General features: G+C 34.1%; 1 protein-coding gene across 5 annotated transcripts in view; it reads left to right on the top strand.

Annotated features, from left to right (window-relative positions):
- LOC150092256 (myb-related protein B-like) overlaps positions 1-24,824 on the top strand; it is a 248,286-nt gene that overhangs the window by 102,533 nt on the left and 120,929 nt on the right. For all 5 annotated transcript variants that reach the window (XM_090414888.1, XM_090414885.1, XM_090414886.1 and 2 more), the window contains 2 exons: positions 11,112-11,240; positions 19,160-19,280. In XM_090414888.1, the coding sequence (XP_090271014.1) occupies positions 11,112-11,240; positions 19,160-19,280 (250 nt within the window). The remainder of the gene's footprint in view (positions 1-11,111; positions 11,241-19,159; positions 19,281-24,824) is intronic.

Below are 24,824 nucleotides of genomic sequence, written 5' to 3'. Positions count from 1 at the left end.
TATACAGTGGTACCTCGAAATTACGAACTTAATTCGTTCCTGACCATGGTTCGTATCTCAATAAGTATGTGTCTCGAAACCCAATTTTCCATTATATCTTATGGGAAATCAATTAACCCGTTCCCAGATTAAAAAATAATAATAATAACAAATTTAAAAAAAAAAAAACATTCTCAACTAAATGGAGAAAATGCAAAGAAATTGAGAAGGAGCATTTTTACACCATAAATATACATTTTGTATACCATTAGATATTAATTTTTATTTATGAAATCTTTGGTTTTACATGATTAGTATAAAAATCATTTTCCATTAAATTATAAAAAAAAATCAATTTTCTTGTGGCTGGTTTTGTGGTTCAGGAGTTTTTGATTTGTTGTCATCAGTTGCTCCTTTTTGTCTGTTAGGTGAGGGAGGTTTAAATAACCTATCCAACATTGACTGAATCTGTCGTTTCCTTAACACCCTTCTAAAGTGATTAATGACATTATCATTGAAGATATTGGTGGCTCTAGAAACAACACCTTGATTTGGATGCCACTTATTAACCAATTCTTGCAATTCGCCCCAGTGCTGCAAGATTTTTTTTACGTCACTTGTTGGAATTGCTCCCTTTTTGTTGCTGTCTTCTTCGTCCTCTGAAGACATTTGCTTTTCCTCCTCATTCCTTTCTTCCTGCTCTTTTCTTAACTCCTGTAGCTCTTCAGTCGTCAGCTCAACGTTGTGCTCCTCTACCAGCTACTCTATATCTGCTTCATCAACTTCCAAATGCATGGTCTTGCCCAGAGAGACAACTGTATCTATAATGTCAATTTTGCTTTCAGGTCCTTCCAATGCAGTTCCTCAGACACAATCAGTGTCCGAGGAACTGCAAAAAAAAAAAAAAAAGTATACTATGAAACAGGGTTTAGTTCATTATGTTGAATTTTTTCTTGACAATTATTCATAAGACTATTACACTTTTTTTATATAATCTTTGTCAAGTAGCTTTATTTTATCCTCCTACATGTTTTGCCAATTTTTCTATTGGCATCCTCAGGGAATACAAACTAGTAAGCTAAAATGAAGGTTACACTAGGTTATAACTGATGGTTCTAATTCATACAAAAAATTTTTTTTCTATGAATTAGAACCATCAGTTATAACCTAGTCTGTAACCTTCATTTGAGCTTACTAGTTTGTATTCCATGAGGATGCCAATAGAAAAATTGGCGAAACATGTAGGAGGATAAAATAAAGCTACTTGACAAAGATTATATAAAAAAAGTGTAATAGGCTTTAGTTCATTTGAAAAGAAAAGCATCACGGTTCGTATCTTGAGTTTAGGTTCGTATGTCGAGGTACCACTGTATATATGTGTGTGTGTGTATATATATTTTCTGAAAACATAGTATGATACCTTATTAAATGTGCTGCATTTTAAGTGTACTTATTAGCATTGCTTAATCTTTCTGGTATTATGGTTTATTTTTGCATAAATTATAGACTTTGGTCATACTGTACTGATTATTTGTGTATTACTAAATGACCTATGTATACTTCAGCATAGCTATGTTTGCTGTTGCCATTTATTAACAAAAGTTTCACAAACATTCTCTAGCACAATGCTTGCATTTGCTTATCATTACATGATTGCTTGATGTTGGTCTGAGCACAGTCAGTATAATTGTCATGCAGTTTCATATCACTAGCATTTGCTGGATTTTGTTTTTATTTCTTGCTAATACATAAGAACAGGAGGTAGGTGGAAACATAAAAGTTAATTTCATTTCATTGCTTTGTTATATATGTTTGGAAAAGTTGTCCCTTATTATTTTTATGGCTATTTAGCCTATTTTTGTCTAGGAGTGCCCCTTTTTTTATGTCACTGGCTTTTTACTCAAATTTTAGGGCATTACTGATGTTTTATATAGACAGATATATGAAGAATATATAGGAGGAATAATTCGGACATACCTTTTGTTGGAAGTTGCTGGCTGTCTTCTTATTCAGCAGCATCCCAGCATGTGATGATATATATATTCATCTGCTGTTAAAGGAAGAGAGTATGATTGAAAGGGGGGGGTGGAAAATGTGGGAGAAATATTGGTGAGGCAAGGGTATGTGAACTTTTTGAAAAACCCAGGTTTTTTTATATATTATTAAAGGTGGGCATTGAATACTTTGGGAGGGGGGGGGGTGAAAATAGAAATTTTTGGGAAAGGATATGATGGGATAAGATCAGGGGTGTGAGCCGTTTTGACAGTGTGTTGTCTTCAGAGCTCATGTGGGAAGTGGAGGCTATGTCATACCAGTTTGGTGTTTCTGTCTTTGGTGTATCTGTGTTGTTTCCTATTTGTCGGAGTCGTGACCTAATTTTTATGTTATCGAGCTCTTAACTCTTGGAGATTATGTAGGACTGGTGGATGTTTATTGAGTTTTTGTCACATTTTATGGCTGTCATTTCTGATATTCTAAGCGTTGTTTCATTTTTCTTGTATATCTATTATTAAGGCCTTGTTGATTTGTGGGGTATGTTTTGTTCAAGGGCATGGACTGCTATTTCTGTTTTCCTTGTATTTTGTATTCTGTTTGTCTGTTTGGTTGTAGTGTTTTTTTATTGTTTAAACGTTCCAGAATAAGAATGTTGCAATCACGGAAGTGTTCTTGTAGTCTTGTCCATAAAGATCTGATAGTAGAACTTGTGTAGGTGACATCACAATGTTTTTGGCAAGGAAATTTGTAAACCACATTGTGATGTTCCAGTATTTCTTTGTGTGTGTGTGTGTGTGAAATTTTGTAGGTTTTAGAAGTGTTGCCAAGTTTTGATTTGTGGTGAACACCAGCTTATAGTCTGGTGTTCACCACAAATTGTATTTGTAGGCTTTGTATGTGTTCTGGATGTATGGCAGTTTGATGATTTTTTGAGTTGAGAAGTAGTTAGTTTGTTTTGGTTGTTGGATTGCTTTGGTGGGTTTTTTATTAGCTGTGTTGGGTAGTTTCAATTTTGAAAAATCTCTGTTAACTTCTTTATTTCTGTGTTGAGATAATTACTTGTAGTTGAAAACTTATAAGCATTTATAAACTGTGCTAGGATGACTATTTTCTTAATAGAATAAGGATGCTATAAGTTGAAGTGGAGGTAGTTTCCGATATGTGTGGGTTTGTGAAATATTTTTATGGCTATTTTCTTGTTTGTTCTAACTAATGTCAGGTCCCTTGTGATTATATGAATAATGAAATGTTATATTGTGTGAAGGATATAGCAGTCTATTTGTTTAATATAAATCCCATTCATAAAAGGTCATAGATAATTGGGAACACTGCTCTAGAGATCTATGGAAACTTTTTCAAGCCACTTTAAGCATCCATTAAGTAGGATGGTGGTAGTTCCACAGAAAGACATTCTTAAAGAGAAACGTTCCGAAACTTTAGAAAGACATTCTTAAAAGACACAAATATACATTTCTCTCATGGAGTTTCAAACAGGTATCCTATTGATTGAAGAGCAGAAGTAATATCCATTCTGCCTGCTTCAGAATGGGAATGAAAGCAGACATTTATGAGCTAAAAATAATACAGATGCCTTACATTAAAAACAAAAAATAATAATAACAATTATTACCAAAATTTGTGCCTGTATTTCATAGGCCTCCTCAATATGAAATGAATAGAGTAAAAAAAAAAAAAAAAAAAAAAAAAAAAATTCAGTGATGCAGCACTCAGGTGTCAGTAAAGCAACAATGGTCAGTTATTACTAGAGTAAAAAATAAATAAAATAATAATGATGATAATAATGTTACTTATTGAGCAAAGTCAAGGAGCAATATTTCCCCATATGATTCTTAAATATAAATCTATTGTGACATTAGAATAATTTGATAATGTCTCACAATGTCTGCTCTTATGAAGGGCTCTAATTTTCTTTAAAGATTTTGTGTTAAGAGAAGATGGCATATTCTGCAAGGTCAGATTGCTCGTAACTGTATTTTTTAAGGAAATTACAATGTAGATAATATTAACTAAATTAAATTTAATTAATGCTTCAATATTCTGCAAAGTCAAATTGTCATAATCAAGGAACAGAATATAATAAGATATGTACATGCAAGCACAACACTAAGTAATGAAGATGAAGCATGTCAACTGAGAGTAGGTAATGTTGTGCCTGCATGCAGTATTAAAGTACTGTTTGTACTAAATTCCTTAATAGTGTCTCTCTAGTAGGTTAAATTGGGCATCCTTGGCTGTTGTGCTGAAGTACGGAGGATGAGAGCTTCCCAAAAATGGGACAGTTTCATACAATCAAATTTGTTGAAGTTAGGATAGTTTCTTAAGCTAGAAGCAGATTCAAGGAAAAGTCTTGTATTTATATTTGCTATGATGAAGTGAATTGGTTTTCTTCCAGTATATTCTATGGTGTGTGTCCAAAACATGGTCAAGTCCTGAGTGGTTGTAGTGATGGAAACAGATATAGTCCTCGTATTCAGCAATTCTGATGTTGGCAATCCTGCCTGTTTAGCCAGTGGAGAGAGGAAGGAAGGACAACCACTATGGTTGTCTGTTTAGGACTTTAGGCTCACTCTTGGTTGACATGCTACCTCTTCATTACTTAGTGTATTGCCTGTGTGCATTATCTTATTATATTCTGTTCCCTGATGATTGCAATTTGACTTTGCTGAAATATTGGAAGTATGAATTAAATTTATTTTAGTTAGTTATGAATAGTCAAGCCTTACTACCAGGCAAACTGCTCAGGCTCATGATAATTGATGACATTTTTATCCTTCAATGATGAATAGATCAGTCTTCCAGACGGACCACATAACATACACCATAAGTGCAAAGAATGTGATAGATCCCTGGAAGGTCTAAGGAGGGAAGCGTATCTTTAGCTGATGAAAGTGATGAGGAAATTTTGCTGACAAAATGAAATCCTATTTGAATTAATATTAGGGGACTTTAGAATTTTACTGATGGTTTCAACAGGTTCTTTATCAACAAAGTAATTAATCATATTTGCATTCCTTATGTGAAACGAATATCTGAATGTATCTCTAACCTCTTTTAATATTCATTTCTTTCAACAACCAAAACAAAGTTGTTGAAAGAAATTAAGTTTACAAGGCTTGTAATTTTTCATATTACAGTTATACTAGGAGTTCTGCCAACATCTGCCTTGGAGAACAGTCTAGCTGACCATGTCTTAGCATACTTTGCACAGAATCTAATGGAAAAAACTATTATGTTTCACTGCAAAAACCTGAAAGGCTTTTTTTAGAATCAGCAGCAGATTTGAAAAAGCCAACCTAATTTGAATAAATATAGTTGTGTTAAATTTCCCAAGATTTGGGAACCTTTAATTCTTAGACCTCCTGTCCAACAGCACTATAGAGGGCATCCCTCATAGGACTTGAGACATGTCTAATTTTTTGCACTTATTGTTTTTTGTGTGTTTTTTTTGAAATTTTAAGATTGCATTCCTGATGGTGCCTGTGTGACTGAAATGAAATATAGGATTCATTAAACTTGTGTTTAATTGTTTCTTTGTGCTGTATTCATTTCATTTAACCTAATAATGAGTGAAAATGAATGTTATGAAGGTAGAAAAATGTTCTTGGAATTAAGGTAAAAAGTGAGTAAACATATAGTAATACAAATGAATGAAAGATAATAAAAGTAATATAAAAACTGAAAATAGGTATACTTAATTTAATTACTCTGAGAAATTTTTAAATGAGGTAACCAGTGATAAAGCTGTGTTATAAAGTCACCAGGAAGACTGTATTCATATCAGGAAATACATTCTGTTGTTGTTTTGAATGTTTGGTACTTTTTGTTTTTTAAGTACATGGGAGTAACTCCCTCCATACTTAGTTTATATTATTATCATCATTATTATCATTAGTACAGTTAAGAGTACAACTGAACAATTAAAATGGACTTCTGTGAAGAAACAAAAACTGCAGGGAAAGGACTGAGAAGATTCAGATAGATTAATGTAGTTCATACTGACTTTAGAAGGTAGAAGACTAAAAGCTGATCAAATTAAATAGTGTAGTATGGAAGAAAATTGTTCGTAGAAGCTAGTAATGTAGTCATAATTGTATTAGATTATCACTCCATCCTTGAGGGTACATGCCACAAACCATTGATGGTGCAGAAGTCAGCTTCCTTTTTGGCTGAAGAGCATTTAGCAAAAATGGAATTCAGTTAAATATTTCAAAAGCTGCACTTGCGTCTCTTGAAATACATTCCTGATTTAAATTGAGTGTTTACCTTGCTTACCAAATGTAATAGCTTTAGTTCATGATAAACTTAAACAAATATGGGGAGGAAATGTGCTTGGATAAGATATCTAAAGTATCCTTCCCAGGAACATTGGTGAATAGAGAGGAGACATCCAAACTGACCATTATGTTAAGTGTGTTCTAGCGTGAAGTTTTCTGTACTGGCTGTAAAGTGGGCACAGTTTTTAATGTGTGAACATTGCCAGTATATTGGGCAAGCACTTTGGCTAAATGTTTAGCTAGTTCATACTGAATCAGTATACTAGCAACATCTCTTCATACATTAAAAACTCTGTTCACTTTAAGCCCAGTATAAGCAATCCTGCACTTCAATCCACTGAGATAATGGTCAGTTTTGATATTTCCTCTATATTCACCAATGTTCCTTTGAAGGATACTTAGCCAAGCACAACTTCCTCCTGATATCTCATCCTTGTTTAAGTTTACCATGAACCAGGTTTGTTTTGTTTGGCAAGGAAAATTTATAAAGAAATAGATGAGACAGCCATGGGTTCTCGACTTTCTCTCTCCCCTCCATTGCCAGCAAACTACTTCATAAAGACTTTTGAAGTAAAAGCTTTAATCTCTGCCCCACAAATTAATATCTATGGCTTGGCTTCACTATATAGGTATGTTCTCTATTCAGCAACATGGTTCTGAGGCTCTTAACACATCTTAATAACCCGCACCTTGATTACATGCCAACCTGATGGATCCTTGGCATCCCCACCCCAACAAGCAGATACACTAATCCCCCCCCCCCACCACCTTCAAATGGTATGGGATTATTAAAACTTTGTACAACAGGGCCAAATTCTTCATCTGCTCCAAAGAAAGAGAAAGAAAGATATGGAAAGACTTCTGAATCAATTATTTTGTAATTGATTATGTAGCAGAAGTACTACCACATCCATAAATGTGTTTCATATTGAGAATTCTGATTGGCGTTACCATATATTTGATATATTTTTATCTATAATATTTTTTATTTTGTACTGCAGTTTTTTAAATAAAAGAGAGTAATCATTGAAATGTTTTATTAACATTTCAGTAATTATTTACAATCATTATCGAATTCCTGATATGTAACTTCAAGGGATATACAGGATACTGATAGTACTACATGAAAAGTTTACATTATTACTAAGATAATATTGACAGTTTTCCTTCAAATTAGTGTTATCTTCCATGACTCGTAATAATAGTCTTCTGAGGCACTTGTAACTGCATAAGTTCCACCTAGATCTTGATCTTTCTCTAGGTCTTTTTCCTTCCATCTTGTCACAAAACACATACTTTGCTAAGCTTTTTTTCCTCTCCTGTTCTGTTTAAAGGACCATACCATCTTAGATTACCTCTACTTGCAAATTCAAGTTCCTTCCTAATCTCTTCATTTTTAATATTTTACCATCGATGCCACCTCTTTACTTTCCTGATTTTTCTCAGAATCTCTCATATCTTTAGTCTCCAGTCTTTGATCAATTGATTTTTCTAACCCACCTCTGAGATTGATAAATAAGTTAGTTTTGAATACTGGCTTGTATGCTGCTAGTTAGTGTTTTGACTAATTTCTCTTATTCCATATAAATTTATCCATCTGGCTCTCTATATACCAGCGTTGCTTATTCCATTATCCATGTCCCATAATTAATTTGTTGTCCTTGCAAAAAAATTGCACCTAAATAGCTGACACGTTTAACTTGTTTTAAAGTTTTCTGTTGAGGCTGCATTGATGCTTTCCATATTTCTACTGTTTTCATAGTTTTGTTTTTTTTTATTGCTGGTTTTCATGCAAATTTGTTAAAGCAGTTATTAATTTAGTTAAAGAATGCTGAAGACTTGTGTAGGATGTATTTAAGAGTATAACGTCATCTGAATAATGTAAAGAGCTGAGATTAACATAACAGGTTTAATGCTTTTTATAATTGAGGTTTTATATCAAGCCATCTTTCAGTATCATCTCTACTTCTAACTGCTGACTTAAAATTTAAATATAGACTATGTATTATGCAATTTACACCATATAATTGTAGTATTTTCAAACAGTTTTTTCCTTTTGGCACTTTTAGTTTTATCTTTTCATATGCTTTTCCAGATCTACATAACTTTAAATATAGATCTTTGCTCATTCCATGTCTCAACTATTTGGTGTAAAATGAAAACCTGATCCATCAAGCCCAATTTGGTCACATCTCATTTTTTTCTAAGTTTCACTTTCATAATTTTTCTTAGCTTCTCAGATATGCTTTCATAAATTTTACCTGAACACTCATTAGGGAAATTTGTCTGTAATTCTCATATTCATTTTTATTATATTATTTATTTATTTATTTTTTATAGATGGATACTATGTGAGCTTTGCTCCAGTCATCTGAAATATTGCTTTCAATTATGCCTTCTTAATTATACAGTCCAGCACTAAAACTTTTATACCTCCATATTGGAGTATTTCTAGTCAAATACCACAGCTGCTCTCCACATTTCAAGTTTGTGATGGTTTTTTTCTGCCTTGAATATATATATATATATATATTATTTTAAAAGACTGATGCCGAGAGATAAAGAGATGACATGGTTTATTTAAAAAGATACTACTAGTTTACTAGTTTCGTTGAATGAATCAACTTCTTCAGGTATCACAATCAAAGAAATATACCAAAAATAACAGACTTAAAAATTGCATTAACAGTACTAGTCCAAAAAAACAGTAGTACATTTTGGACTAGTATTGTTAATTTTTAAGTCTCTGTTATTTTTTGTATATTTCTTCGATTGTGATACCTGAAGAAGTTGATCCATTCAACGAAACTAGTAAACTAGTAGTATCATTTTAAATAAACCATGTCATCTCTTTATCTCTCGGTATCAGTCATTTAAAATAATTTATAATATTTTCTACCGAGTAAAATTGAATAATCACAATACACTCTTGGTTGCATTCATCTTCAGTATTTTCTATCATCATTATCACTTCTTGTTTCATGTAAGTCTTTTAGTCATTTAATCTTTCATCCATTTTGAAATGTTTTGTCCTTTTCCTGAGATCTATCTTCTATATTCTTAGCAGTCTTTGCATGATTTTTGTTTAGCTACTTCTACACATTGCTTCACTTTCTTGCATTTTTTTAAAATTTTTTCTTTCAGAGCACAAGATGATCCACCTGACAGGAACTTTTGATAAGCACTCTTCTTTTCCATGACTGCCTCTTTATTTTTTAGTCCACCATGGAGTTGTAACATTTTGTCTGTGCAGACAATTTTCAACACATGCTTCTCTGGCGGAAAATCAGTTAGTCTTCTTCTTCTGGGTCTGCCACCATATTTCTGAGATTTGGTTATTGTTTTCAAGCCCTTTTTATTTTTTCTCCAGTAATATTTGTATATTTAAATCTACAGTTCACCTCTGAAAGCTTCTTGATTTTGATCTATTTTTAAAACTTTCTTACATATTTTTCTTTTCAATATGACATTCATTTTATTGTGATTAAAACTGAATGGTTGATTACTTCCTGTTTCAGATTCCCTGAAATATTTTTATGTGCTTGAGATTAATTTTTTAGCCTGCTGTTTAGATCTTCAACAAGGACCAAGTTTTACATTTTCTTTATGTCAGTTGCCTTCTCTAATGACACCGAATCTTCCTCAACTTCTTGATTAGTAGAAACTTCTGTGGGACAATCGGCACAAATAAGCCTCATCGTGCAATTTTTCATTTTGATGTCTGCCCATACTACTTGAAAATTGCCTGTCATCCAAGAAGATTATCTTCATGTGTAGTGTTGAATATTATAGCTACTGCTTCCTTTTTCTGACTATTATTGCCTAAATGTAACATTATATAGTTATTTAGAAAAATGTCACCTGTTTTGGTAACACCAATTATATTGACACAGTATTTCTCTAATTCTTCTGCTAGTTCCATTGATATGTTACATTGATGATACCTATCTGGAATGCTGTCAATGCTGAGTTTGAATTTGTTTCAGTAGCTGACTTTTCACTGTTTGCCCTGGTTTCCCTGATGAAAATGGCCCTGTCATTTTCATCAGGGGAACCATTATTATTTAACCTGGGTGATGTTTCAGTCAGCCTGCAAGAATACATAATTTAGCCAATAGTTTAGTTGGCTAAATCCCAAAATGCTAGTACATCTTCATTTGTTTAGTATGGAGATAGATACTTACTAATGGGGGGATGCACAATGGGAATGAGGATACAGATCAGAAAAGTGGTCAGTTATACACACACACCTTAAAAGGCTATATGAAGGTTTTCTCCTAGTTATCTAGCTTTGATAACTGGAAGAAACTATGAAATTGGATAAGTAACTACATAGCAATTACTGTAAATAATTATTGAAAGTCACTGATATGTCAGTAGGTTTGCTATTCATGCACTGGATGTTTTTTAATACTTTAGATTGTAGATGATTTTCACTGCTTGGTGTGAAAATAGGTGTTCTGCCTTCTGTAAGTAGAATTCACATAAAGAGGGGGGAAATGATAGTTTCCTTCTTCAAGGAAATGGTAGTTTTTTTTTTTTTTTTGCTAAAGTGGAGTGAGAGAAGTGATTAGAAAATGTTGAAAGCTGCTGATTGAATTAAACTAGGAGATATTCTAGTGAATAATTATACTTGGTTTCCTTTTGGTGAATAAATTTTTCATTATCAATTAATTGTGAGTGGTATAAAAATTAAATTTGTATAGTCAATATTTTTACAAATTATGCATCCAGATTCATTATTACAAAATTCAGAATAGAAACATGAGGTAAATTCAGTAATAGAAATTCATTCATTCATTCATTTATTGCTTATTCATAGGTAGTAATTTCTTACTCTAGGTGGCATAATCATCTTAATCCAGAAATTAAAAAATGTGCTTGGACAGCAGAAGAAGAGCACATAATTTATCAGGCTCATAAACAATGGGGTAACCAGTGGGCTAAAATTGCAAAACTTTTACCTGGACGGTGAGTACTTTAATTTTCTTCATGAAAAATAATTGATGTTAGAGGTTTAATGGAATACTAACAGCACTGAGAAAGGATTAAAACTAATTTTAATACTTCCAATATTTCGTCTCCATCACAGAGACATCTTTGGGGATTACAGAAACTTTTTGTAACAACACACACACAAATACAATACAAAGTGAAACTAAAGTCCTATCTAGGTGGTGTGTCCTCTATGGGCATTTGCAGGTAGCCTGGGATGTAAAGAGGGATCTCTGATAATTAAAGTTTCCCAAATTTTGGGAAGTTTAATGCAACCATATTTGTTTAAATTAGGTTGATTCTTGAGTGCAGATGCAGATTCAAAGAATAGTCTTTCTTTTTTGAATTTACTATGGTGGAGCATGGTAGTTTTTCCCCTGTGGGATGTATCCAAACATGGTCTGCAAGGCCAGATTGACCATAACCCTCTTTGCAGATGTAAGAACTATGTTCTTCTAACCGGATGGATGCTGACCTGCCTGTTTGTCCGAAGTAGGCAAGTTTACAGGAATAAGGTACTCTATATACACCATGCACTGAAAGAGGAGGGAGCTGGTCTTTAGTGGAGCGGATAAGGGTAGCAAGTTTACGGTGGGGCTTAAAAGCTGTATGGAGGTTGTACTTTTTTAATGATCTGGCTATTTTTTCTGAAGTACCATGGATGTAAGGAATGGTGATGGCATTTCTGAAGTCCTTCTGAAGAGATGGACGGGGAAGGACTTGATTATTTTTTTAATTCTGTAGTCATTATAGCCATTGGAAATGAAGGTGTTGTGTATGTGTTTGAGTTCGGTTGAAAGGGCAGTTTTACTGGAACAAAGATTGTGGACCTTATTGGTCAGAGTTTCAATACTACCATATTGCTGGCAGGGGTGGTGGTGGTGGGAGAGTTTGTGAATGTATCTGCCTGTATGAGTAGGTTTTCTATATACAGAGAAAGAAAGGTTACCATTAGGAAGGCATGTTACTAAGGTGTCTAGGAAGGGTAAACTATTGTTATTTTTCTTTTCCATCGTAAACTGGATTCTTGGATGTAGAGTATTGAGGTGACTGAGGAAGGAATCTAATGTGTCTGGACCATGAGGTCAAATAGAGAACACATCATCTACATATCTTAGCCAGATAGAAGGTTTTAGAGGGGAAAAGTCAATGGCTTGTTTTTCAAAATTTTCCATGTAATAATTGGTAAGAGGGGGTGAGAGTGGGGGAAACCTGTGGCAGTTTCCTCCTTCTGTTTGTAGATTTTGTTCTTCCAAGAGAAATAACCAGAGTTGATGGCAAAGGAAAAGAGCTCTACGTTTTTTAAGAGTTAACGTTAAGGTGTCAATTTTTTTTATTAATTTTTATAATATTTGTAAACAAAGAGATGATGTCAAAGCTGACCAATATATCTGTATTATTTAAAGTAAGATTTTCAATTAAGTTTTTAAAATGGGTGGAGTTTTTTTACATAAGATGAGGTAAGACCAGTGAAGGGGAGGGGTCAAAGAGTTAGCTAGCTGCTTTGATAATTTGTAGCAAGGTGCATTGGTGGCATCTACTATAGGTCTTAGGGGAGAATTAGGTTTGTGGATTTTGGGTAAACTGTATATCCAGGGGGGGGGGGATGAGAACATTATTCCATTATTAATATTCCATTAAACCTGTAACATGAACTCTTCACAGCACTTAAGCCTCAACATACATATTCTGATCATTCATGGTGATGAAATAGCACGCAAAGCAAAACAATACATTAAGTCGAAACTATGCTTGAAGATGTTGAAAGTTTATTTTTCACTTGGTAAGACTATAATAAATTTAGTTTAATCCTTTATCCAAGTGTGACCAAACAAAGTTTGTGCCTGAAAGTATCTTCAGGATTATTAACGAAACTATGCTTATTGAGGATATTAAATCGGCTGGCCTTTTTAAAAAGATGTCAGAACTCAAGAGTTATTCCTAACTGCGTTACGCTTAAAACCAAATTTAAATCTAATAAATCCCTCCGGATATACAAACGTGCTAGTCTGGCACTATTACAAGAACAGATTACTGAAACTCACGTCAGCCTCGCTACGACAAATGCTGCCATTATCTCATTATAGACAGAGCTCTCTGCTATACTCAATCCTGAACTTTGGTCTGTTCCCCTTAGCATCTCAGAAGCTTCCTCTCAAAAAGAATTCCAGAAAATAAAAAATAAGCACATCAAAAAGTTCAATAACCTTTGCAAATCTAAACTGCTACCTGAAGTTCAACTGCTCCATACAGTAGTCAACCTATCTTCTAAAAGACATAGCGAAGATACTGTTAGTGCCCTAAGCCTCGGACACAATTTTGCCATCACACCTATTGAAATTCCGGTATCGGATATTATGTACAACATCGAACGCGGAATCTGTCACTTAGTTCCAGAAACAGCCAATAACATCAGACTTGACGTAGCTAACATTCTCTTCTGTTCTTCACTTCCCAAAGTTAATTTATCTTCCAGTCAACTCTCTGCCCTCAAAAAATTACGGAAAGAAAAAAGTATTGTCATCACCAGAGCTGATAAGGATGATGCCACTGTTGTTCTCAACGCCTCAGAATATAATCGGAAAATGGATATTATTCTCTGTGATCGTGCTACCTACATACCACTGGAACACAATCCCACAAAAACTCAAGTTAAAAAATTAAAAAACCTACTTAAAAAAGTTTTTTCCTGGCCTCCTAACATTACAAAAAAACTCAAACCATTATGTTCTCGTCACCCCCGGATATACAGTTTACCCAAAATCCATAAACCTAATTCTCCCCTAAGACCTATAGTAGATGCCACCAATGCACCTTGCTACAAATTATCAAAGCAGCTAGCTAACTCTTTGACCCCCCCCCCCCCTTCACTGGTCTCACCTCATCTTATGTAAAAAACTCCACCCATTTTAAAAACTTAATTGAAAATCTTACTTTAAATAATACAGATATATTGGTCAGCTTTGACATTTGTTTACAAATATTCCCCTAATTGACACCCTAACACTCTTAAAAAACGTTTTTCCTTCTGATATCTTAGAGCTCTTTTCCTTTGCCATCAACTCTGGTTATTTCTCTGGGAAGAACAAAATCTACAAACAGATAGAGGGAACTGCCACCGGTTTCCCCCCCCCCCCCCCTCTCACCCCTCTTGCCAATTATTACATGGAAAATTTTGAAAAACGAGCCATTGACTCTTCCCCTCTAAAACCTTCTATATGGCTAAGATATGTAGATAATGTGTTCTCTATTTGACCTCATGGTCCAGACACATTAGATTCCTTCCTCAGTCACCTCAATACTCTACATTCAAGAATCCAGTTTACGATGGAAAAGAAAAATAACAATAGTTTACCCTTCCTAGACACCTTAGTAACATGCCTTCCTAATGGTAACCTTTCTTTCTCTGTATATAGAAAACCTACTCATACAGGCAGATACATTCACAAACTCTCCCACCACCACCCCTCCCAGCAATATGGCATTATTAAAACTCTGACCAATAGGGCCCACAATCTTTGTTCCAGTAAAACTGCCCTTTCAACCAAACTCAAACATATACACAACACCTTCATTTCCAATGGCTATAATGACTACAGAATTAAAAAAATAATGAAGTCCTTCCCCATCCATCTCTTCAGAAGGACTTCAGAAATGCCATCACCATTCCTTACATCCGTGGTACTTCAGAAAAAATAGCCAGATCATTAAAAAATTACAACCTCCATACAGCTTTTAAGCCCCACCGTAAACTTGCTACCCTTATCCGCTCCACTAAAGACCAGCTCCCTCCTCTTTCAGTGCATGGTGTATATAGAGTACCTTGTTCCTGTAAACTTGCCTACTTCGGACAAACAGGCAGGTCAGCATCCATCCGGTTAGAAGAACACAGTTCTTACATCTGCAAAGAGGGTTTATGGTCAATCTGGCCTTGCAGACCATGTTTTGGATACATCCCACAGGATCTCCCGGAAAAAAACTACCATGCTCCACCATAGTAAATTCAAAAAAGAAAGACCGTTCTTTGAATTTGCATCTGCACTCAGGAATCAACCTAATTTAAACAAATACGGTTGCATTAAACTTTCCAAAATTTGGGAAACTTTAATTATCAGTGATCCCTCTTTACATCCCAGGCCACCTTCAAATGCCCATAGAGGGCGCATCACCTAGATAGGAGTTTAGTTTCACTTTGTATTGTATTTGTGTGTGTGTTGTTACAAAAAGTTTTTGTAATCCTCGAAGATGTCTCTGTGACGAAGACGAAATATTGGAAGTATTAAAATTAGTTTTAATCCTTTCTCAGTGCTGTTAATATTCCATGAAACCTCTAACATGAATTCTTCACAACACTTAAGCCTCAACACACATAAAAATAATTGACTTGAAATTGTTATTTAATTGTTATTTTATTTATTTTTATGTTGTGCACATAAAAATAAATAAAATTCTTTTGAGGAAAGATTGTAGAGAGGCATCCTGATATATATTAGAAATAGACTTCATAATTCATGAAATCTTGGAAATGCAATATGGATATACAGCACACTGTTTAAAGTACTTTTTTTTATCTGAAACACTATTCTCTTTAAGAAGGGTTGCTTATAAATACCGTTAAGTGTTTGTAATTCAGTGTATTATACTCACTGCAAGTCATATGCATGTTTTTGAATGGTTACAAAGTCTATTTTTGTCAGGTCTAAGCAGTATAAATGATATCTAACAATAGATTAGTTTGCAGATGTGTGTGTGTGTGTGTGTGTGTGTGTCTTACATTTGACTCTCACTATGGCAACCATCATTATAACACAGACTTGTTATTGTATATAACAAACTACCAAATTTAGACTAATGCTGTTCTAAAAATACTATAGCGTTCTTTTTCTGTGGTTTCTACAAGTTTGCTCTAATAAGAATCATCTGTACATGGAATTTTGTTCACCTGCCTGATATCATAATGGCCTGTACCTACCTTAGCATTAATTCCAATTATATGGCATCTTTTCCAGTTATTGATGCAAATCTGTAGCTGCAATGTTGAGACATACACAGTTTCTGAATGGAGGACTGGGTATCTGTATCTTGTAGTTCCAGAACATCCAACACATGGATTGAAATAAGGGCCAGTGAATCTCAACTCATTAAATCTGTGGATATTCTGGAATGCACAACAAGATAAATAGATGCTTAATTCTTCTTCTTCTTCATCTGGAGATTCAAGATGAGTAGAAAGTTCGAAAATATGTTTAAATATTTCTCGGATGATAATTATTCATTATAATATTTATTTGATGTATGTGAAAAATGCTTTTAAAAATACAGTACTGTCACCTGCTTTCTTCATTTTTCTTTCCTGCACAAGTTCAGCTTGTGCTGAACTTGTGCTGGATACCTCAAAAATTGAATAGTATCTGAATTATGTAGTCACATGCAGTTCTATCATCATTATCATCATCATCAAATTCCTGATATTTACCCTCATGTAGTACTGTCATAGTACAGCATACTATGACAGTACTATATGATTATGTTTGCATTATTTCTAGCATCCTATCAAACCATTTTTTTAAAAAATTAATCTGTAATTTATTAGGTCTTCCATATGGTCACATCTAACATTTAATCTTCTAAAACTATATATAGATTGGTAGTTCACTTAACCAATTACTAGCACTATTTAAGAGTATGTTCAAGTTCCTGGGGACAGTCATCAGTGATACAATGCATATCTGCACAGTGGTGCATATACAAAAGAGTACTGTGAAATTTTCCACAGGTGTAGTAAATGGACACAGTGTCTTGTCCATTTCTAAGTCTCATCTTGTGATGAGTCTTTTGACTCAGTGGTGATACCAATCCAAATGATAATAATTCACTGCCCGACAGATTTTAACTTTTTTTTTGTTTCCTTTCCAGCTGTATGTGATTCTTACTCAATTTCTCATTCAAATACACAGCCTGTTTGGTTGGAGAGTGGGTATGCTAACGACACAGCCAACTAGGCTGGCAATAACAATTTACTTAAGTTACATAATATATTTAATATTCATGCAGCATGTTTATTGAGTTATTGTAATTAAAGTGTAACCCATATAATAGACTTAATGCTGGTTAGAAATTATTCACCAAATTGTGGGCTGATGTGCATGTTTTGCCTATCATCATATCCTGCACATCATCCCATGTTCTAAGCAAACTTAGGATTATTTTATGGGCTATTTAAAACCTTCTTCATTATGCCAAAAACAAATGTGAAATGAGGCTAGAATTTGCAAGTTGAGTTGATACCTGAGGTTTGCTGGTCAGAAGGGCTGTTGGATGATATTTTAATGATGTATTGGTAACTATGTTATGTCAAGTATGTGTGAATATATTGTTGATCATGTACTACAGTATGATTTTTAGACCTGTTGGTATGCATTTTAGTAGTTAGATTCATACTTCCAAGTAATAAAGGAGATGTGTCCTTTATTACTTGGAACCTATGAACTTAGTTGTTTGTGTTTTGTGAGTATAAGATTTACATGATTGTGGGCTATAAGTTTCTGCATGACCAGACCTAGCATGGAACAGTGGCTTGTAAGTTTCTTGTTCTTACATTCCCTAAAAGTGGTATTAGAGACCTTCAAATAGATTTTGACACATCTCCTTTATTACTTGGAAGTATGAATCTAACTACTAAAAGTGATTGTTAGTTGGGATACAGCTTACTCACCTCCTTTCTTTGTCATTGCTTTATTGTGAAGATTGGGATAGTGAAATGTGACCAAAGTCTTATGTAGCTACATAAAATCGTAAGGTGGATTAACTGTGCTAGTTTACTTACCTCTCTCATTCATTGTGTAGATAGATTTGTTAATATGGTTGACTCTCACTATCACATATTTGCAGGAAGCAAAGAAATAACTTGTTATAATGAATTTCCCTTAGCAGTATTGATGAGATTTCTTTTCCTGGGGTGGACTTTTCATTAGTATAATGAGTGACTTTGCCATAATTAAGTTCAATGGAGTGGATAGTGTTGTCAAAAACATTGCCTATTTTCCCAATACATCAGTATCAGGAGAAAAACATTATTGATGATTTATTTGATTGGACTTGGTCTCTCTCAATGAGTGCTGTTCCAAGCAGCTTCAAGATAAGTTTTAGTATGCAATTATTTTGTGCTGTGTAAAATTGTGTTGTGGCATGGTATCTGCAGAAGCAGTACTATTATTATTATTCTTACATAACACCTCCAAAGAACTCATTGCAGAGTATTATCATTAATGAAGAATGTAGCTGTTTTTGCATCCATACAATGTTGTTGCTTCTTCTAAACAAACCATATTAACTCAAATTCTTTATACAAACAAAATGTGATAAGTTAATTTATTAAGCCCCTGATATTTTGCTGAATTCAAAAATTTTCAGAACACATAATCATTTAAAATAAAAGGCACTGAACCTAGTAAAACTAGTAGAAACAGTTATTTGTAAAGGAAATGAGAATGTATTTTGAGGGAAGTGTGGCTTTTTGTTATTTGTGTATATATAGTAGAATAAGGATTATTATTATTATCAGTCTTCCCCCAGGAAACTTAGTCCATCTCAGAGTGGTAAGAGCATGAATGATGCTATGGTATTGCAATCTTCATTACATTACCAAGTGCTGTTTCTGACAATGTAAATACCTGTCTCCAATAGGTATACAGATTATGCTGTTGATTTGGAATAATTTTGGAGGGAATTGATATACTTTCACTGTGTTGTTTATTTTATAAGTATACCTATGTTCACAGAGGTGACATTGAAATTGCTTTCTATCTATAAAGGCATTAAACTGATCATTGTATATACTTTAGGCTTTGTTTATAATCTCAAGTTCTTTAATTCAATTGGATTTGCTTTTATAGGACTGACAATGCAATAAAAAACCACTGGAATTCAACACTGAAAAAGAGAGCAGAACAAGGGTGGTTTATGGATCATATAAGGAAAAGGCATGCACATTCATATATTTCACGTACAAAACAGGTGAGACATTAAAAACAATATTAAGATGTGAATATTTCAAATAAATATATGACTGTAACTTATTGGGAATGGAAAGAGAGGAGAAAACAATTCTAATAATGTTTTGATAGAAATTCTTTTGTTGAAGATGCCTATATAATGAACATAAGTTTCACAACTTAATTTATTGATTTGCTTCTACAGTAGTTTAGTTTTTTCTGAATTGCTGAATATGCATTTTTTTAAAAATCAATGTAGACTTTTTTAGATCCAGTTAGCTTCCGCTGTAGGGAACATTATTTTACTGAATTCATATACAGTTGACTCTTACTATAGCAGACACTGCTATAACAAGTTCATTCACTAGAACAAAGTATTCACAAGTCTCAACCAGTGCCCTGTAAGTACAGTACTAGGGAAAAAATATCACTATAGTTGGCTGTAATGCATTTCCACAGTAATGAGATATCCTTATGGGTCCTCTGAATTTGCTATAGTGAGAGTCACCTATGAGCTACTAAAAAAAAGTCCAATATCCATAGGTATTTTAAAATCAATATTGCATACATTGGAAGTTCATAAACTGACAACCAACTGCATTTGCTATTAGATGATACCTTAAACCACATTCAAAATTGTTTTGATGCTGAATGCAGACATTTATTTTTAACTTAATCTAATGCACGATAGCCATATATGTGCATGGGAGGGTGCTGAAAAGTTCTGATAAACACCTGGAACAAAAATGATATTAAAGCAACTGATATAACTACAGGAAAGAACATATCTTAAAACCCTTTAACCTCTATGTTTCATCAAATTGTAATAATTTGTTCTTTTTCTTTTAGGATATATAAGAAGACAATGCCAGATCTTTTGAAGAAATTCAATGACAGAGAAAAAAGGAATATTTTTTTTTTATATTTAGTTTTTTTAATATATCAGACACACATATTAGGAGAGGTTAAAGAGAAAAGAGGAAGCTTTTGGTGTGTGTTTTATGAATTACTTGAGGTTATAGTCTTTGGGAAAGCAGCATGAGGAAGAGAAGTTGATTTGAAGCTGGACAGTAAATGGATATTGACTAGTTATAAACTTGTTACCATGCATTTTCTGCAACTGAAAATTTGAAAGAGGATATTAGGAACAATATATTTAGTTAAATACTGTGTTTGATGCTACATTAAAATTTTGTTTGCTTGCACATGTATGCAATATAGTGTCTGTGGGAGGGAAGGTGTTTTTCATTATGTAGGGTCATTTTCATTCCATTTGTCTCTAATTACATAAATTGTCATTAAATATATAGTACACAGACTAAAAATCTTTGTACTGTATTTAATGATCCAATAAAACCACTTGTTTAAAACATAAGTTTCTGTGGCTTAGCAGTTCTGTGGGAAACTTTTGGTATTGAGATCACATTTTTAAGGTAAATAACAGATTTAATAAAATAAGCAATTAGAACCTTACAAGTTTTGTAAGGTGTCAGGCTTCCATCTTCAAGGGTACTAGTAAAAAAAAAAGCATCATACACAACAAAAGAATAGAAACAACTAATTACACGTATTAGATGTTATCGGAACTTCATTGGTGCATACAAATAAGTAACCAGAATAAAAAAAAACAAGTTAAATTCATAACTGTATGGATGTTAGAACACTGCTAGTTGTTGCTGTCACGTTCTGTAGCATCACACTTATCATATCCCAGGTCCATGGCATTTAGATTTTTAATGAAAGCAGACCAAATTTGGTGCAAGATTTTTGTTACCTTGTGTGTGTGTGTGTGAGGGGGGGGGGGACCTAAGCATTTGTGAGGCTTCCTTGAACTTCCTTGTAAAATAATTATGATCAACATTTGATATTTTTGTGTGTTGCCAAACTAATTGATGGACTGTTGTAGTTATGTTAGATGCTTAGTCTGATTTTTGATGTCTTTTACATGTTCAGACATGCAGATCTCCTCTGGCCTACATAGCAAATATCCCAATAGCAATGAATCTCAATGCCTGTTTTTTTCATGGGATTATGGGGAGGTTTTGATGGATGTAAAAAATCTGGAGATTTTTACATTTTTACAAAGGTAAAAAAAGCCACTTTAATAGGTAGTGTGATTGCATTCTTGAAATCTTGTTTAAGTAAAAGATGAAATAAAAACATAAAAACAAACAAGCAACTTCTTTTACCACACGATGCAGAAAATAAACCAAAATAAAAAATGATGGTACAACATGACAAAATTTCATGCCAGCTGGGGCATCGCCTGGTTAAACAAGGTTAAAGTCCCCCGTTGTTTTTGCCAGGGAACCAGGGCGAACAGTGAAAAATCAGCTACTGGAACAAATCTGATAACAAACCCCAACTCAACATCACCAGAGTTAAAGATCGGTACTATCAACTTAAGAAGCCTGAAAGGCAAAGAAATGGAGCTAGCTGAGGAATTAGATAAGTACCAGATCAACATAATAGGGGTGACTGAAACAAAAATGACCAAAAACGGGTGAGATCTTTCTGAGCAATAAATACAAAATGTTATATTCAAGCAATGACAATCAAGGAAAAGAAGGAGTAGCTATAGTATTCAACACAAAATACGAGGCTAATCTTCTTGAATGGCAGGCAGTCTCAAGTAGAGTAATGTGGGCAAATATGAGAATGGGGAACTGGACAATGAGACTTATTTGTGCCTATGGTCCCACAGAAGGTTCTACTAAGGTAGAAGTGGGGAATTTTTTGATGCTTTAGAAAAAGCAACTGACACAATGAAAAAGAAAAAATTGATCCTTGTTGGAGATCTAAATAGCAGAGTTGGAAATGATTGTCAGACATACAAAAATGTTTTGGGAAAATTTGGAGAAAAGAGCAAAGCTAATAATAATGGCAAATATCAGGTGGATTTCTGCTCAGGACATGGACTGGTTATTACTAACACCATGTTCCAACATAAAAATGTGCACAAATTCACATGGAGAGAAGGGGCTAGAAATAAGAAAAGTCTCATTGACTATGTTATTGTTGATAGTGATGTTTTCTCCCTGGTGCAGGACACCAGAGTGTACAGAGTATTTGAAATTGGAAGTGATCACTATTTAGTCTTGAGCAGAATAAAATTGAATTTCATATTGAAAAGAATAACATGTACGAAAGTTTTAAAGCAAATAAAAGTTGAGCAGCTTTCAGATGTGAACTGTAGACTAAAATACACAAAGATTATTCAAGAAAACATGAAAGAGTTTGAGAACAGGAATCAAACCTTGGAGATTCAGTGGCAAACTCTGAAGAAAACATTGATTGATTCTTCCAGAGAGCATGTGGTGAGTTTGTCTGCAAAGATAAAAAAATCAGAACTCTCTGGTGGACACAGGAAGTTAAAGAGGCAGTGAAGGAAAAGAAGAAAGCACATCAAAAGTTCCTGTCAAATAAGTCAGCTTGTGCTCTTAGAGAATATAGAGACAAATGCAAGAATGCTAAACACTGTATAAAACTAGCTAAACAAAAGTCATGGGAGGACTTTGGCAAGAATATAGAAAATAAATATCAAGAAGGTGGCAAAATATTCTGGAGGTTGTTGAAGAAGCTTAGGAATGGAGGAAAGAGTGCTGTAAAAGGAGTTAGAGATGATAAAGGTGACATGAAAATGGGAGAAAAAGATATCCTTGAAGTATGGAGTAATTACTTTGAAAAACTGCTAAATGAAACAAGCAATGATGACAGCACAGTGGTAAAAAACACTGACCAGACATGCAGTCAGGAATACATATCCATACTTGAAGTAGAAAAAGCCATCAAAGGCTTGAAATGTGGAAAGGCAGCAGGAGTAGATGATATTCGACCAGAAATGCTGAAGTATGGTGGTATAAAAGTCTTACAGTGGCTGCACTGCATAGTTCAGAAAGCTTGGACAGAGGGAGGAATTCCCGATGATTGGAGTAGAGCTCTAATTGTACCCATGTATAAAAAGGGAAATAAAACTGAATGTGAGAATTACAGAGGTATTTCCCTACTGAGTGTTCCTGGCAAGATCTATGCAAGTATACTTGAGAAATGGTTGAGAAGAATTGTGGAAGAAAAGCTTGGTGAAGAACAAGCTGGATTCAGGCCAAATAGAGGCTGTCAGGATCAGATCTTCACTTTTCGACAAATAGTCGAGTAAGCATGGGAATATAACAAAGATCTGTATTTAAGTTTTGTCGATTTGGAAAAGGCATATGACAAGGTGCCAAGAGAGAAGCTATTCAAAATGCTACAGTTGTATGTGAATGGAGCATTATATCAAGCAATACTCAGTCTTTATTTGAGTTGTAAGTCAGCAGTTAGAATTGAAGGAAGTACAGGAAGATGGTTTAATGTTAAATCTGGTGTGAGACAAGGATGTACGTTATCCCCTCTGTTATTCATTATCTATATGGATGACATTATTGAAGGAAAGTGGTATTAAACATGATATCACGATTGGAGATGTTAATGTCAGCTCTTTGCTTTATGCAGACGATGTTATACTTCTAAATAAATCCGCCACAAGTCTGCAAGATTCACTGACTACATTGAATAACTGTTGTAATAACTATGATGGTCAGCAATAAAAAGACAAAGACAATGAAAATAGGCAGAATCACTGAAAATATCAACTGTGTTGTGAATGGAGAACCTGTGGAACAAGTAAAACATTTCAGCTACATAGGCACGATTTTTACTGAAGATGGTAAATTCAATATAGAAATAGACAAAAGAATCAGCAAAGCTGGTATGGTGGGAAGTCAATTGAATAAATTCATATGGAATAAGAGAGAAATTAGTCGGAACACTGTCTTTTATACAGCTAAATTAGCTCTATACAAGACAGCGTTCAAACCAATTTTAACTTATGGATCTGAGAGCTGGGTCAGAAGTAAAATATGTGTGTGGAGACTAGAGACTGCAGATATGAGAGTCCTGAGAAAGATTAGAGGCATGAACAGATGGCATCAATGGCAATATCATATTAAAAACGAGGATATTAGGAAAGAACTTGACATTGTCAGCATACAGGAATGCGTTAGCAGAGCTAATCTCAGGTGGTATGGTCACTTAAACAGAATGGGCGAAGAAAGATTAGCAAAACAAGTGTTCTCTGCCAGGTTGGCAGCAAAACGACCCAGAGGAAGACCAAGATATAGGAGGATTGATATGGTACAAAGTGCCTTAGATGATAGAAATATAAGATCTGATAGTGTTGGAGTCTTTACAAGTAACAGACTGACTTGGAGGAAAATTGTAGATAGGAAGTTAGTAATGATGTAATTTTTTTCATGTTGTACTATCATATCCTGTACACCCCTTGAGGGTACATGCCAGGAATTTGATGATGACGATGATGATGCAGAAAATCCATTTGCAGTGTACTCTGTGTTCCTTATCGATGACCTGATTGGAATTCATGGTACAAGAAAGCACCAAATATGCAGATTCATGCTTGTCTACCACTCAGGAATGTGAAATTACACAACTCCAAATAGACAAATGAAATCCAAGAAATGGATACCCACATGCAAGTTAGAAATGAAAAAAACTTTTTGAAATTCTT

Source organism: Typopeltis vanoorti, chromosome 26 (genome assembly GCF_054136105.1).
Source record: "Typopeltis vanoorti isolate ZY-2024b chromosome 26, IOZ_Tvanoo_1.0, whole genome shotgun sequence".
Classification (NCBI taxonomy): Eukaryota; Metazoa; Arthropoda; class Arachnida; order Uropygi; family Thelyphonidae; genus Typopeltis; species Typopeltis vanoorti.
This window is presented reverse-complemented; position numbering and strand designations above follow the sequence as displayed.